A 15,261-nucleotide genomic window follows, 5' to 3' on the forward strand; every position below is an offset into this window, starting at 1 on the left:
AAATATAAATATTTTGAAAAAAAAAAAAAAAAAAAAAATTTGAGGGCCCAGATATGAAAAAATGTATCCAATGTAGGATTTTACTAAAACCGATACATCTAAGCCATTTTTAAAGATAGATTCAAACAGCTTTTTGCAATGTACGCATGCTCTAGAAACTGCCTGTAGCAGAATTTTGATATTAGTCTGTACATTTTTAAAATAAACAATTAAAATTTAATAATGCTTTTTGATTTCCGTTTTTGAAAACAGACAGACATATTTTTAAAATGAAATCAATTAACAAAATTCTGTTACAGAGAAAAGTTTCCTAATAGTCTAGAGAATGTGTGTTCTACATTTCATGATTGTATCTGTAATAGTTCGGAAATTATATCCATTTTTGTCTGGCTATGTAGCAAAGAAATGAAGTTACCGGAAACAATAATAAAAGGGGACGTGTGATTTAAAAAATCCATAGCGCAGGAAGTTTAAAAATGGCGTCTCAACATCCGATATGGGCACAAATACCCATAAAATGTTATGCAATACATTCCACACATATCAAAGAGTATTTTAAAGAAAAAAATATATATATATATTTCAAAATTTACTCATTTTGGCATGTGATTTAAAAATCCATAGCACAGGAAGTTTAAAAATGACGTCTCAACATCCGATAAGGGCACAAATACTCACAAAATGTTATGCAATGCGTTCCACACATACCACAGAGTATTTAAAAAAAAAAAAATTGAAAATTTACTCATTTTTCACCAAAAAATACTGTCCCCGCCCCTTAATTAATGATGAAATTTTAATCAGTGCTGTAAGATATTATATAATAATAATTAGAAAAAAAGGATATCTGTTATTTTAAATACAGCAAAACCTACATAAGATACGCCCGCTTATTACGCTATCCCGTGTAATACGCTTTTTTTGTCCAGTCCCCACACATTTCATATATAATGCCTTTATAAAATACCCTGTTTGTTACGCTCAAATCCTGCATAATACGCTATTTTTGTGGAATATTTTCGATGTAATTTTCAGCAATGAAACATTTTGGCCATTGAACTCACTGGTGCCATTAACCTGAAAAGTACTGATATTCGAACCTTTACTGCGCACTTAAACTGTCATACTGTACAATACCTCACCCTCTTCTTACACTCTCTTATTCGACTCTTTACCTGCGTGCTTAAAGCCTACATATAGTTACAATAAATTCAAACCAAGAAATAGATTCGGAACACCTCAAAATCTGTGCTTCAGTGGCTGAACGTGATAATATCTTTGAAAAATATTGGAGTGCAAGAGGTCAAATGACTTTATAGGGATATCCTGAACTAGCACCAACAGATAGCGCACGTGTACTTTCAGGGATGTGCTTTTCGTGTGCATTTGTTTTCCAATATATAAACACTGAGGATTTACGTAGCGTATTAGTATATTAAATACTCTTAAAAACAACTCAAAATGCAAAATTTTTGTTGTGTTCCTATACATAAAAACCAGGGAAAGCTTTTTGCCTTCAATTAGATCCCGAAAAATTCTGAATATATGCTTTCAACCTTAAATAGTATAACTAATTAAATTACGCTATTAAACAAAAAGAACTACTTCACGTAAGGAATTGCTGGCTACAGTTTCATTTTGCAAGAGGACAAAGAAAAAAAAAAATGAAACATATGCAACCTCGACAGCAAGCTTTGTTAGCTTAAATTTAAAGGTCATATTGTTTCAGAAAAGTGTTATGAATTATAATTCAATAATAGTTTATATTTTCAGTCTGGCTTCAATAAATTTAAAGGTCATATTGTTTCAGAAAAGTGTTATGAATTATAATTCAATAATAGGACTGGCTTCAATAAATTTAAAGGTCATATTGTTTCAGAAAAGTGTTATTAATTATAATTCAATAATAGTTTATATTTTCAGTCTGGCTTCAATAAATTTAAAGGTCATATTGTTTCAGAAAAGTGTTATGAATTATAATTCAATAATAGTTTATATTTTCAGTCTGGCTTCAATAAATTTAAAGGTCATATTGTTTCAGAAAAGTGTTATGAATTATAATTCAATAATAGTTTATATTTTCAGTCTGGCTTCAATAAATTTAAAGGTCATATTGTTTCAGAAAAGTGTTATGAATTATAATTCAATAATAGTTTATATTTTCAGTCTGGCTTCAATAAATTTAAAGGTCATATTGTTTCAGAAAAGTGTTATGAATTATAATTCAATAATAGTTTATATTTTCAGTCTGGCTTCAATAAATTTAAAGGTCATATTGTTTCAGAAAAGTGTTATGAATTATAATTCAATAATAGGACTGGCTTCAATAAATTTAAAGGTCATATTGTTTCAGAAAAGTGTTATTAATTATAATTCAATAATAGTTTATATTTTCAGTCTGGCTTCAATAAATTTAAAGGTCATATTGTTTCAGAAAAGTGTTATGAATTATAATTCAATAATAGTTTATATTTTCAGTCTGGCTTCAATAAATTTAAAGGTCATATTGTTTCAGAAAAGTGTTATGAATTATAATTCAATAATAGTTTATATTTTCAGTCTGGCTTCAATAAATTTAAAGGTCATATTGTTTCAGAAAAGTGTTATGAATTATAATTCAATAATAGGACTGGCTTCAATAAATTTAAAGGTCATATTGTTTCAGAAAAGTGTTATGAATTATAATTCAATAATAGGACTGGCTTCAATAAATTTAAAGGTCATATTGTTTCAGAAAAGTGTTATGAATTATAATTCAATAATAGTTTATATTTTCAGTCTAGCCTGACTGGCTTCAATAAATTTAAAGTCTTATAAACTATTATTGAATTTGTTAGCTTAGATTGTATGCAGTATTTGTAGGAGTGCCCGAAGTTTATAACTGCATTTTACAATGGAAAGATACTTGGCCTACAGTAAACTCTCGAAGAACTGGGATGTTTATTATCTAGGATGATCCGTAGTGAAAAAAATATATAAGTCTGTAAATAATAGTCTATGTAACTTATTGAAACCATGTTTTAACTTCAAATTTTCAAAATCATCATAGTAATCAAAACTGCATGTCCTTAACATACAAAACGCACGAATAATCATGCTACTATTGCGATCATATTATATTATCCCATTAAAAATTGCATTTGTTCTTTCTGCAATTAGAGAAAAAAATGAACGAGGAATTCAAGCCTCATAGTCCCTTTCCTATACAAAAAAAAAAAAAAAAAAAATACATTGGTGCCTGCATATTCTGTTTATCACTGCGTACGGTACCTACTTACAATACTTATGTTTAAAGAGGCAATATTCAACTTCGACAAAGATCCTATTTTTTTATTCGTGCACCTCGATCTCAGAGTTCTCGTTTAGATTTATGAACATTCAATTTACTCGTATCTATATTCTGCATATTGCAGATTTCCCCATCAATCTCTTAAAGGGAATAGCTCAGTATTATACAAGTTTACGCTATTGTTTATTGTAAATTAAATTAGATTATGAGGTAAGAAAATACTGAACTATATTAAATTATACTAGGTTATACAAAATAATATAAATATAATTTTGACACGCACAGAAAACCAACAGATGGGAGAACGTAATGAACTGTAGCATACGACATAATACAGCCCTGTGCTGCATGGAACGCTCCTGCCATCTAACAGTAAAACTTTGCATTAGATATCCCTATTGTCAAATGCCTGGCATTAGAAAACAATAACAACAACATAGTTACAATATCCTTCCCTGGTTTTTACATGTAGGAATATAACAAAAATTGGCATTTTGAGTTGTTTTTAAGAGTGTTTAATATACTAATACACTACGTATATCCTCAATGTTTATATACCGAAAAACAAATTCACAAGCAAAGCGCTTCCCTCAAAGTACACGTGCGCTATCTGCTGATGCTAGTTCAGGATATCCCTATTGCAAGAGAATCATCCTGCGGTACCTACAACACATTGACAGTAGCAATCGAAACCTGTCACACTTCTGGATGCTGTCAATTATGTCAGCGCTGCATGGGAGAGAATCCAGCCCCATACCATCAATAATTGCTTCAGAAAAGCTGGATTTAACAAGGTACGAAACGTAATTTAATTACAGTAAATTTGTATTGTAAGTTATACCTTTCTGTTATTGTGGTTACTTACTGTACATTTTTTTTTTTTAATTCATAGGGTTCCGATAATTCATTGCCTGAAAATAGTCCATCTGACGTAACTGATGATGAAGATGGCGATGAGAATTGGGTTACTGTGAGCAAAAAGCTAGGCGATGTTCACTTGGAGGATTTCATATCTGTAGACAATGGTGTTGTGACCTCAGATATTCTTGATTTATATGACATCATAGAAATTCATGTCACAGTTGAGGTGGAAGGGGGTGAAGAAGAGGAATCAGTTCAATCTGTTCCTATGCCACAGGAAGTCCTTGCAGCAATAGGAATCACTTCGTGATTTAAGACGGCGCTTATTCCGTCGGATCCCGGCCAACTAGTCACTCATATCGAGTGCACCTCAGCACATGTGTGGACTTCGGTCCTGCATTCATAGACATCTATGACGTAGTGCAGAGGGCGGCCACTAGAGGGAACCCAAGAGTTGGAGCTTAATCTGAGACGATTCTATCCGGCGTCGGAGTTGTATCTGGTGTGGCTTAGTGGATAAAGCATCAGCACGTAGAGCTGAAAACCCGGGTTCAAATCCCGGCACCGGAGAGAATTTTTCTCCGTTCCATTACTCTTTCATCGTATGATGACGCAGAATATCTGCATGGAAATATCATATGTACTTCGGTACATTAAAATAATATATATGATATGCGTAAATCACTTCGTGATTTAAGACGGCGCTTATTCCGTCGGATCCCGGCCAACTAGTCACTCATATCGAGTGCACCTCAGCACATGTGTGGACTTCGGTCCTGCGTTCATAGACATCTATGACGTAGTGCAGAGGGCGGCCACTAGAGGGAACCCAAGAGTTGGAGCTTAATCTGAGACGATTCTATCCGGCGTCGGAGTTGTATCTGGTGTGGCTTAGTGGATAAAGCATCAGCACGCAGAGCTGAAAACCCGGGTTCAAATCCCGGCGCCGGAGAGAATTGTTCTCCGTTCCATTACTCTTTCATCGTATGATGACGCAGAATATCTGCATGGGAATATCATATGTACTTCGGTACATTAAAATAATATATATGATATGCGTAAATCACTTCGTGATTTAAGACGCCGCTTATTCCGTTGGATCCCGGCCAACTAGTCACTCATATCGAGTGCACCTCAGCACATGTGTGGACTTCGGTCCTGCGTTCATAGACATCTATGACGTAGTGCAGAGGGCGGCCACTAGAGGGAACCCAAGAGTTGGAGCTTAATCTGAGACGATTCTATCCGGCATCGGAGTTGTATCCGGTGTTGCTTAGTGGATAAAGCATCAGCACGTAGAGCTGAAAACCCGGGTTCAAATCCCGGCGCCGGAGAGAATTTTTCTCCGTTCCATTACTCTTTCATCGTATGATGACGCAGAATATCTGCATGGAAATATCATATGTACTTCGGTACATTAAAATAATATATATGATATGCGTAAATCACTTCGTGATTTAAGACGGCGCTTATTCCGTTGGATCCCGGCCAACTAGTCACTCATATCGAGTGCACCTCAGCACATGTGTGGACTTCGGTCCTGCGTTCATAGACATCTATGACGTAGTGCAGAGGGCGGCCACTAGAGGGAACCCAAGAGTTGGAGCTTAATCTGAGACGATTCTATCTGGCGTCGGAGTTGTATCCGGTGTGGCTTAGTGGATAAAGCATCAGCACGTAGAGCTGAAAACCCGGGTTCAAATCCCGGCACCGGAGAGAATTTTTCTCCGTTCCATTACTCTTTCATCGTATGATGACGCAGAATATCTGCATGGGAATATCATATGTACTTCGGTACATTAAAATAATATATAAACTATGAATGACTTTTTTCGAAAGAATTAAGTACAGTACATATTGCAAATGTCTTTGATGCGCAGTAATTACATAATGGAGTAATACTGTATTGCCTTTCGTGATAAAATGTAAACCAACACACATGGGGAATTGCTGGACAGTACTTTATTGGAGTTCCTGTATGATTTACCACTGAAAAAATGGATAAGAATATGGTTTCAACAAGATGGGGACATGGCACATTATGCTCTAAAAGTTTGCAAGAAGCTAAATGAGATGTTTGATGTGCACTGGGTTGGACGAGGTCGACCTCAGTCATAGCCTCCTCGATCATCAGATCTCACACCTCGATTTCTTTCTGTGGGGATTTGTGAAACAGCACGTTTTTCAGACAGAGCCTACATCTATAGGTGACTTGAAATAAAGGATCACCCATGTATCCAGCATATTCCATCTGTTAACACTTTTAAGCGAGACAAAAGAATGTCAGGATCGAGTGAGGCACTGTCTTCAAGTAAATGGAGCATATTTTAAACATTTGCGGTAGTGAACATACGTGGTACAGTCATTAAGTTCTGACACTGACGCCTGAAGGGTAGGCACCCACAAGAATCTGGATGTCTCAGAAGATGCCGCGTGATACGGCGTACACTTAAACAGATCGACATCCTCCCTCAATATAGTCGCCGTTGGCCGCTATGCACGTTTGCCAACGTTGGTGTAGCTGCTGGAAGCACCGCTGAAAGATGTTGGCAGGAAGATGCCGTACGGCCGCATAAAAATTACGCCCTCGTAGGATTGATTTCATGAGGGGAAAGAGAAAAAAAATCGCATGGTGCGAGATCAGGTGAGTACGGAGGGTGTGGCAAAACAGCGACCTGTTGCCTTGCAAGTTCCTCTTGGACAAGGATGGAGCGATGTGCAGGAACGTTGTCGTGTAGCAACAGCCAATTCTTCCTATGCCAAAGCTCAGGACGCTTACGACGAATTGAATTGCTTAAACGGCCAAGAATCTCTTTGTAGAGGATCTTGTCTACAGTTGCACCTTGTGGGATGAATTCTATGTGAACAATTCCATTTGAATAAAAAAACTGTTAAAGCATCACCTTGCCTTTTGACCTGTCTTGTTGCGGATTTTTCTGTCGTGGAAATAATGGCGTTTTCCAGGTGGCGGATTGTCGCTTCAGTTGCGGATCGTAAAGGAAACACCATGTTTCGTCTCCAGTTATGATCGGTTATAGCAGTTTCACCTAATTTCTGACAGAACGTGACGTTTGCCCGTTGCTCAAACTGCAACATACTCGAGTTCCGACGCGCGCATTCAAATCACCGTCACAACAAAGACCGTAGTTCTGCTTACAGTGCATGCACTCAACTGTCTCTTGTTGGGTCGAGAGACTAACTGACAAGGTATCATACCATGGTGTCACCTATGCGCTATAGTGCACCACAACGCCACTATGCGCTCAGTATTAGAACTTAATGACTGTACCACGTATTGTACACAATTGTATTTTCAATTAGAGTAATGTTTACCATTTGTCAACTGACTTCTGTGTCACATAGTATAATATTTATAAATATACCATATGATAATAATAATAATAATAATAATAATAATAATAATAATAATAATAATAAAATAATAATTTATCAAATTTGAAATACCGATAATGTAAATTGAAAACAATTTTAATAATGACCCTCCCTTGACAAAATTCTGCGTACGCCACTGATTAGAAGAGATATTGTCCTTGATCACAATTGCATTAAATTTATCAACAAAACGCACTTGCAGCAATTTTCTTGGGAACCATTCTGAGTACTATATATAACAAACATGCTCATTAAAATATTCTGCCTTGAGATCAATACTCTTTTCTAAATGTGAAAAATCCTATAGTCTCTGAGAGGGAATGTACCAGTATATGAACTGGGAAAACTACGGTTAGTAAAAACAATAACATTGTAGCTCAAAGCAGCAATATCATATGATGTAATACTATTTAATTTATTTAATAAGTACTACTGTACTGTTTTATATGTCTAGAACTTCTCATAGCTAAATAGTATCAGTACACAGGCTTCGCAAAACGCAATGGACTCTTACCATATTGTGCAAAGCCCATTTTGAGCTGCGTTTTCATCTCTGCAAGCAGTTCTTGCATGTAGTCCCGCTCAGTAAGCTGTCGTCCAACAAGTCGTTGTAGTCCCAACGCACTGACTGCATACACGTCAATAAGTGGCTGGAGTAAGCAGCGGTAGAACTCTAAATTCTCAAGGGCTTCCTCCCTTGTATCTAGCTGAGAAATTAAAATCAATTTACTAGTACTGTATATTGAAGAGTTAAAAAATTAGAGATATAATAAATACACGAACAGACTAAATACAATTACTGAACATACACTGATGGAAGAACAGAATGGATTTAGAAAAAAGAGGTCATGTATAGATAGCGTTTTTATAATGGCACAATTAATAGAAAAGCATACGGAATTTAATATTCCAACTTTCATAGCCTTTATAGACTATGAAAAAGCATTTGACCAAGTTGATAGAAACAAACTTTGGAAAATTCTTGAGACTAAAGGCATACCCAGCCATCTTATAAAAACAATACAAAACATGTATCAGAACACAAGTATAATAATACGAAATGGGGGAGACTACAGAAGAATTAACCAAGGGGTCAGACAATGGTAACCTTTACCACCCACACTGTTTAATTTATATTTAGACAATGTCACAAGAGAATGGCAGCATACTTTAAATAAGGATTTTACTATAAATAGAACCCCTTTGAACACACTATTATTTGCGGATGATCAGGGGCCTGTTTCTCAAAACTCATGGACTAGTAATACTGGTCTGTACAAGTAGTATTATTAGTTTATTTTACAAGTCTGTGTTTCTAGAAACTACAAGGGTAAAGTAGTAGTTACCAGTTCACAGACTAGTAATATTGGTCGATTTCACCAGTTCATAAGTGATTCTGTTCCTCAAAATGCTGATCTAGTTGATTATACTAGTATTCAACAGGAATATTCCTACAAGACTCTAAAGACTGGTGACTTCTATATTATCAGTTACCAGTGACAACCGTTCTCAGGTAATCAAAGAAAATATTGTAGTTATTTTTTTAATATGTGGTTTAGTGATTGCGATTGAAGTGATGAAGAAGTTGTGAGAAGAGCTAAAATTATATCGAGAAAGAACAATTATTAATCCTTTACGGGAGCTTTTTTAAATATAATGAACGGCTTAGGTAAAGTGCTGAAAAGTTTGAAGAGTTGTTAAATATAGTGGGACATGCCATAACAAGACAAACGAACAGAAGTCACACATTATCAGCAAAGCTTCAAATACAAATTGCTCTACAAATTGGGATGTTTATTATTTTTCAATGGTCTTTCTGTCGTAGACCAGCAACACTTGCAGAATTTTTTCCTAATAATCTAATACCAATTCATCAACTGCAGCAATGTTTGTTGGCTTTCCTCCTCCACTGCCAGTTCTTCTGACATTGTCAACTTTAGCCTACAAATTAAATATAAAACTACACTAATTTAAGAATAGATCAAATGTAAAATTGAAAAAAAAATTAGCGAATTTTTTATTAAGTCATATGTGACATTTATGTTGGCAGTAGACTCACTAAGCTACATCATATGTTCACATTATGATACTGTGAACGTGAATTGGTACTTATCAAAGTTTCTTTCTTACTGTTCGTCCAATAAGTGTCTCTAACGTATGCATAATCTTTGTTCCCAGGTAGGTCTATTAGTTCCATAGCCTAACGCATTACAAAATTTTTTATCCATCGTTTACTGCATCATTTTTTGTTATTGTGCTTGAAAAAGCACCGAATAATACAACCTTTGATTCATTAAACATAATGAGTATAGTTAATTTGCTTTCAATTGATGGAATTTCAACCCACAAGAGAAATCAAAATCAAAGCACAAACAACTTAACTTTCTAACCTCGAATGACAATACCTACTCATGACTATAAACAAATGAACTCAATCAGCTGACTAGTAAAAAAATTGTCACAAGTTACTAAACTGGTGAAATAGTTTGAGAAACAGAATCTATTAGAGCTGGTGAAATATACTCTGGTAACTAGTAACTGGTCAACTACTATTTTTGAGAAACAGGCCCCAGGTGGTATTAGCCAAAACGGAGGATGATTTACAAAGAGCAGTATTTTCACTGAGTAATGTTGCAAAGAAATATAACCTAAAGATGTCCATGAACAAAAGAAACATTTTGGCATTTCAAGGGAAAATGTCCCATCAGAACGAAGATTGTAATAGAAAATAAGATAGTGGAACAAACCAATTCTTTCGATTACCTGGGTTGTAACCTTTCATTTATAACATCAAGTGATGCAGAGAATAAAATTCTGAAGTTCCAAAAGATGAAAGGAACAATTAAAAGCACATTACTTAAAAAGGCTATAGTGGACACGATATTAAAATTTTATAAAACATTAGCTGTACCAATTTTGCTGTATGGTGCGGAAATGTGAACACTCACTAAAAGACAGGAAAGAAGACTAGAAGCCGCTGAGATGCGCATCCTTAGACCTTTAACAGGACACACACTATTAGATCATATTCGAAATGAAGATATCCGTGAACAATTAAACGTTGAATGCATAACAGACAAAATCAAGAATTAAAGATTGAATTGGCAAAGACACGTTGAAGGAATGGACGACGGACGACTATCTATAAGAATGTGGACATACAAACCGGTAGGACGAAGAACACCTGGAAGACCGAGAAAACGATGGAGAGATCAGATAAGTCCTGGAGACGGAATGGGTCATAAGGCCCAAACCTTGAAGTTTATGATGATGATGATGATGATGATGATGATGATGATGACTAAAAAAATATTTCCATTGAAATCCATCATACATAAGACTTAAAAAAATATATTCCATCTTGCAAAGGGAAGAAGAAATCTACATCTACCTATTTACAACTACCAGTCATTTAATGTGACCATTACACTTTAAAAGTAAAGTTCAACTAGTACTCGAATTTAGAAGGAAAGGAAAGAATCTAGGGTGCAAGAATTACATAAAATAAAATTATTACGCAAGAAAAGAAAAAGAAGGAAAAAACTGTGAATAAGTGATGCGAAAGATCTGACAGATTTATATTGCGATATTGAAAGGTAAATGGTACTGAAACTACAAACCCAGTGCCATTAGAAAACAACATTAACAACATTCGTCTGCATCATTCTAGTTTGAGTAACAGCCATAATAGTTAGCATCTAAAGAATGCCTTCTTTAAACTATCTACGACTGCCATATCATTATTTCTTATTCCTATTTCACGCAAGTTTGATTCCTATGAACGATCTGCATAATTTAAAGGTTCTTCTTCACATAAAAAAGTTATGAGTCTATGATTTTCTGTTAATATGCAATATGAACACATCACGAAACTATTAATTGGTTAATAACTGTAATTATACATAGGTTGGATAAAAAGTAATGGCAACACTGCTGTCACGTGACGATGGTGCATTCGAGAGTTGCCAGCTGTATGGACATGAACAAGGACTGTTAGATGAGTTAGTGCAGCCAGTGGTGATAGTACTCTGTCAATCTACTGCAGTGTGTAGAACGTTGACTTTCATAGGGATAGTGCGAGCACCCTAAGATCATGTTTACAAAACTAGAGCAATGTTCCTGGATCAAAATTGAAGTGGCACGAGGTCGTAGTGCACAAGAATGTTTTTAGGGACTGTGTGAAGCATGTGGCGATGCAGCGTTGCCATATCGCACAGTGGCACGATGGGTTAAAGCATTTCGGGAAGGCCTTGTTGGAAGTGCTGTGAAGGTGATGTTCATTGTGGTGTATGACATTGATGGGGTAATACTGCACCACGCTGTACCTCCAAGGCAGACTGTAAACGTGGACTACAACTGCAGGTTCCTGCAGCACTATCTTCGTCCAGCCCTCAGGAGAAAACGACGACACTTGGGGGTACAGAACACCATCATTCTTCATGATAATGCAAGGAGTCATACCGCTGCTGCTGTCAAGGACCTCTTGCGTCGCTGGCAATGGGAGATTCTGGAACATCCTCTGTACTCAACCGATATGATCCATGCAATTACGATCTTTTCACCAAAGTGAAAGAACCACTGCGAGGGACCCGGTACAATACCAGAGATGAACTTATCCGTGCTTTAGGGTGGTCAATACGGAACATCAACAAAGATGGACACGCTGATGGTGTACGACGCCTTCCAAACGTTTGGCAAAAGGTAATAAATAAGGGGGGCGACTATATAAAAGGTATGTAAATGTTGTACCCCTGTGAATAAAGCCATGTCAGAAATATCGAACTGTTGCCATTACTTTTTATCCAACCCAAGTAAAATACTAATGAAGTTTTTGTAATAATATGATATTATTTCTAAGTTTCATTGAGATTTGTCCACTAGTTCTTATAAGATTTATTCTGAATGTGGTATGCAGTCATACAAATGGGACTAGGACTAACTGATCTCATTCAGTATGTGTGTGTGTGTGTGTGTGTGTGTGTGTGTAATTTAGGAACAAACTGTCTACTGAAGGATGCACTGGAAGGAATGGTGAACAGGGAAGAGTTCAGGGCAGAAGTTTTCAAATAATAGACGACTGGATTAATCTTACTCAGGACAGGAGCCGATGGCAGGCTTATATGAGAACAGCAATGAATCTCTGGGTTCTCTAAAAGCCATTTGTAAGTACATAAAGTTCTATAACAATTTAAACGACTATTGAGTGTATAACTGTGATGAAACTGCCTGTATTTTCGATTGCTTCCTACTAGAACTCTGGACGTAAAGAATTCAATAAATAAATCTGGCTTAAAAATGAATAAAGATAGAGTTACCATCCTTTTGCCACAAACATATTTCAATAAACGGTATGTAGTCCATACAAGGGCAATACATTGTAGTATTCTCCCAGATTCTCTGTACAGTGAAACCTCTCATTTACAGACATCTAACGGAAGTAACAATCTGTCCGCATCTGGGAGGTGTCCTTTATTGGGAGGGAGGCTCCCCAATCTAACAGTAAATTGATAATATGCATTATGTATCCCTTCACGTTTCAAATTAAATGTATTACTGTAGTTTAATTCTAAATACAGTCTACTGTACTACAGTAAATTCTTTGCAACTCTGAACTACAGTAGATAGGACCGAAAAAGGAAAATACAGTACTGTGCCATGCAATTTTATTCTACGTCTACAGTTATGCAGTACTGTAATTTACAGTTTTCAACTTAACCTTTATGTTCAGGTGCCATATCTCTCGAAACAGAAAAACTGATTGAAGTGAAGACAATAATCCTACTAACCCTGTCATGTGTCAAATACAATTTCACGATCACGGAAACCTTGGACCCATCAGACAGGTTAAATTTTATGAGTTTGTTTATCCACCCGCTTCCAGCTAACAAGGGGTAGCCGGCTGGGTTAGTAGTAGCCTACGAGACCCTTATTGTCTTCTTTCATGTTAAGGAATTTAGTTCTCAAAACTAAATTTTCCATTTTTGTAACACATTAGATCTTGAAATCCAAGTTCTGTCCGCAGTTAGGAGGTAAAGCAAGCTATAGGACTGTCAAACAGCTGTCAGTGTCTGTGTCTGAGAGTTAAATTTATCATTATTTCTATATTATTTCAGTTGGGACATAAAAATCTGTCCGTCTATGAGGAGTGTCCGTATCTTGGGGGTATCCATAAGGAGAGGTTTCACTGTATATCATTTTTCTCTCTACAGGCCATATTCCATTATACTGCAGTTAAGCTGTAATGCATGGGTTAACTATGACCCTCTCCCCAACAACCACATTATAATGGGCTTCTACTGCATTAAAATAGTACATTATGCAACGAGCCTATAATGGTAGTAATTAAGACGCGAGTATGTTTATGAAACGAGCGCGAGTTTCATAATTTTCATACGAGCGTCTTAATTACCACTATAGTCAAGTTTCATATAACTTTTTATGCTCGACCATATTTCTAACTTGAAATTATTCATAAGTATTCATGTTATTCTTATCTGACTGAGGAGCGGAACTGACCTTGTGCAATACCTCGTAAATTGTGAGATGTGCGCAGACGCGAAAGTATTTATTTCTTCCGAGAAACAAATGTCGACATAGACCTTGATATAATCTAGACAGTAAAATAAACATTAATCTTGATATAACCTTGAAATTGAATTAGACATTGAAAAACGAGATGACAAATTGAATTTATTTGAATATTATTTACAATTAACGCTAATTATTATAGTACCAGAACTGACTTTATTTCAAATATAGGTGATTTATTGTGCAATTGGTGAAATGACTTTGCGGGAATGTGCTTTGTGAAAGGCTGCAAGATGACGGTGAATTGATGTTAATTTGTGTGTTTTTTTTTCGACCGAATTTAATATTGTATTTGAGATTTCAATTTTATTTTGGATCGATTCTTCAACATAACCTTCTGCGACAGCATTGGATTTCCAGCCTCGGTGAAGTTTCAATGTTGTGATGTCACCGCCAGCGTCTACTAAAATTGTCGCAGAACTCCTGCGAAAACAGTTGTCTTTCGATTGCATATCCGAGAATAATCAATACTTGCGCTTTCATATTGCTACAATGGTATTTTCTGAATGGTGGAACACCTGAACTTTAATGAATAGGTGTACTTTAATGAGGTCCATTAAAGGGCTGCTACCAGGTGTATAATTACTACATTTCGGCATGGTCGAGCATAAAATATAAAAAAGATCAAAACCTGATTGTGAAACATAAAGAGATGCTTTTATATTCAACATTAATCAGTATTTCTCAAATGTTCATTCATATCTGAGGACTAGAAACAAGCACAGTAACCACTAATGCACAGTGAACACCACGCATACTAAAACGTATCTCACCATAAGTGTCCGACTACTGCGACTGTCCTCGCCAGAGTCGCTGTCTTCATCATCAAAATTGCGGGCATAGCGCATACTCCACTGCTGCTCCTCAGAATACACAGGCTCATGCACCATGATGATCTCTTTGTATCTGAGTTGAGAGATGGCTTCCTCAATGGCCGTCTCCAGCTGCTTGCATGGTTTTGTGAAGATGAATTCGAACTGCAGAACCTCGCACAGCTCCAGAGCACACTGCACGATTTGCCCTTCTGTGAAGTTCAGAACCCGGTAACAGCCAGACATGACCGGCTGACTTGTGTCCGCAGATAGCAGTGAAAACAAAGAAGTCACTGTAACAACAAAATCATCTCTGTG

General features: G+C 36.2%; 1 protein-coding gene across 5 annotated transcripts in view; it reads right to left on the minus strand.

Annotated features, from left to right (window-relative positions):
* The window catches only part of mino (glycerol-3-phosphate acyltransferase mino), a 206,870-nt gene that overhangs the window by 2,560 nt on the left and 189,049 nt on the right, over positions 1 to 15,261 (minus strand). For all 5 annotated transcript variants that reach the window (XM_069834076.1, XM_069834075.1, XM_069834073.1 and 2 more), the window contains 2 exons: positions 14,905 to 15,236; positions 8,058 to 8,250 (listed from right to left, as the gene is read on the minus strand). In XM_069834076.1, coding sequence (XP_069690177.1) covers positions 8,058 to 8,250; positions 14,905 to 15,236 — 525 coding nt within the window. The remainder of the gene's footprint in view (positions 1 to 8,057; positions 8,251 to 14,904; positions 15,237 to 15,261) is intronic.

The sequence above is a fragment of the Periplaneta americana genome, chromosome 8 (assembly GCF_040183065.1).
Source record: "Periplaneta americana isolate PAMFEO1 chromosome 8, P.americana_PAMFEO1_priV1, whole genome shotgun sequence".
Lineage (NCBI taxonomy): Eukaryota > Metazoa > Arthropoda > Insecta > Blattodea > Blattidae > Periplaneta > Periplaneta americana.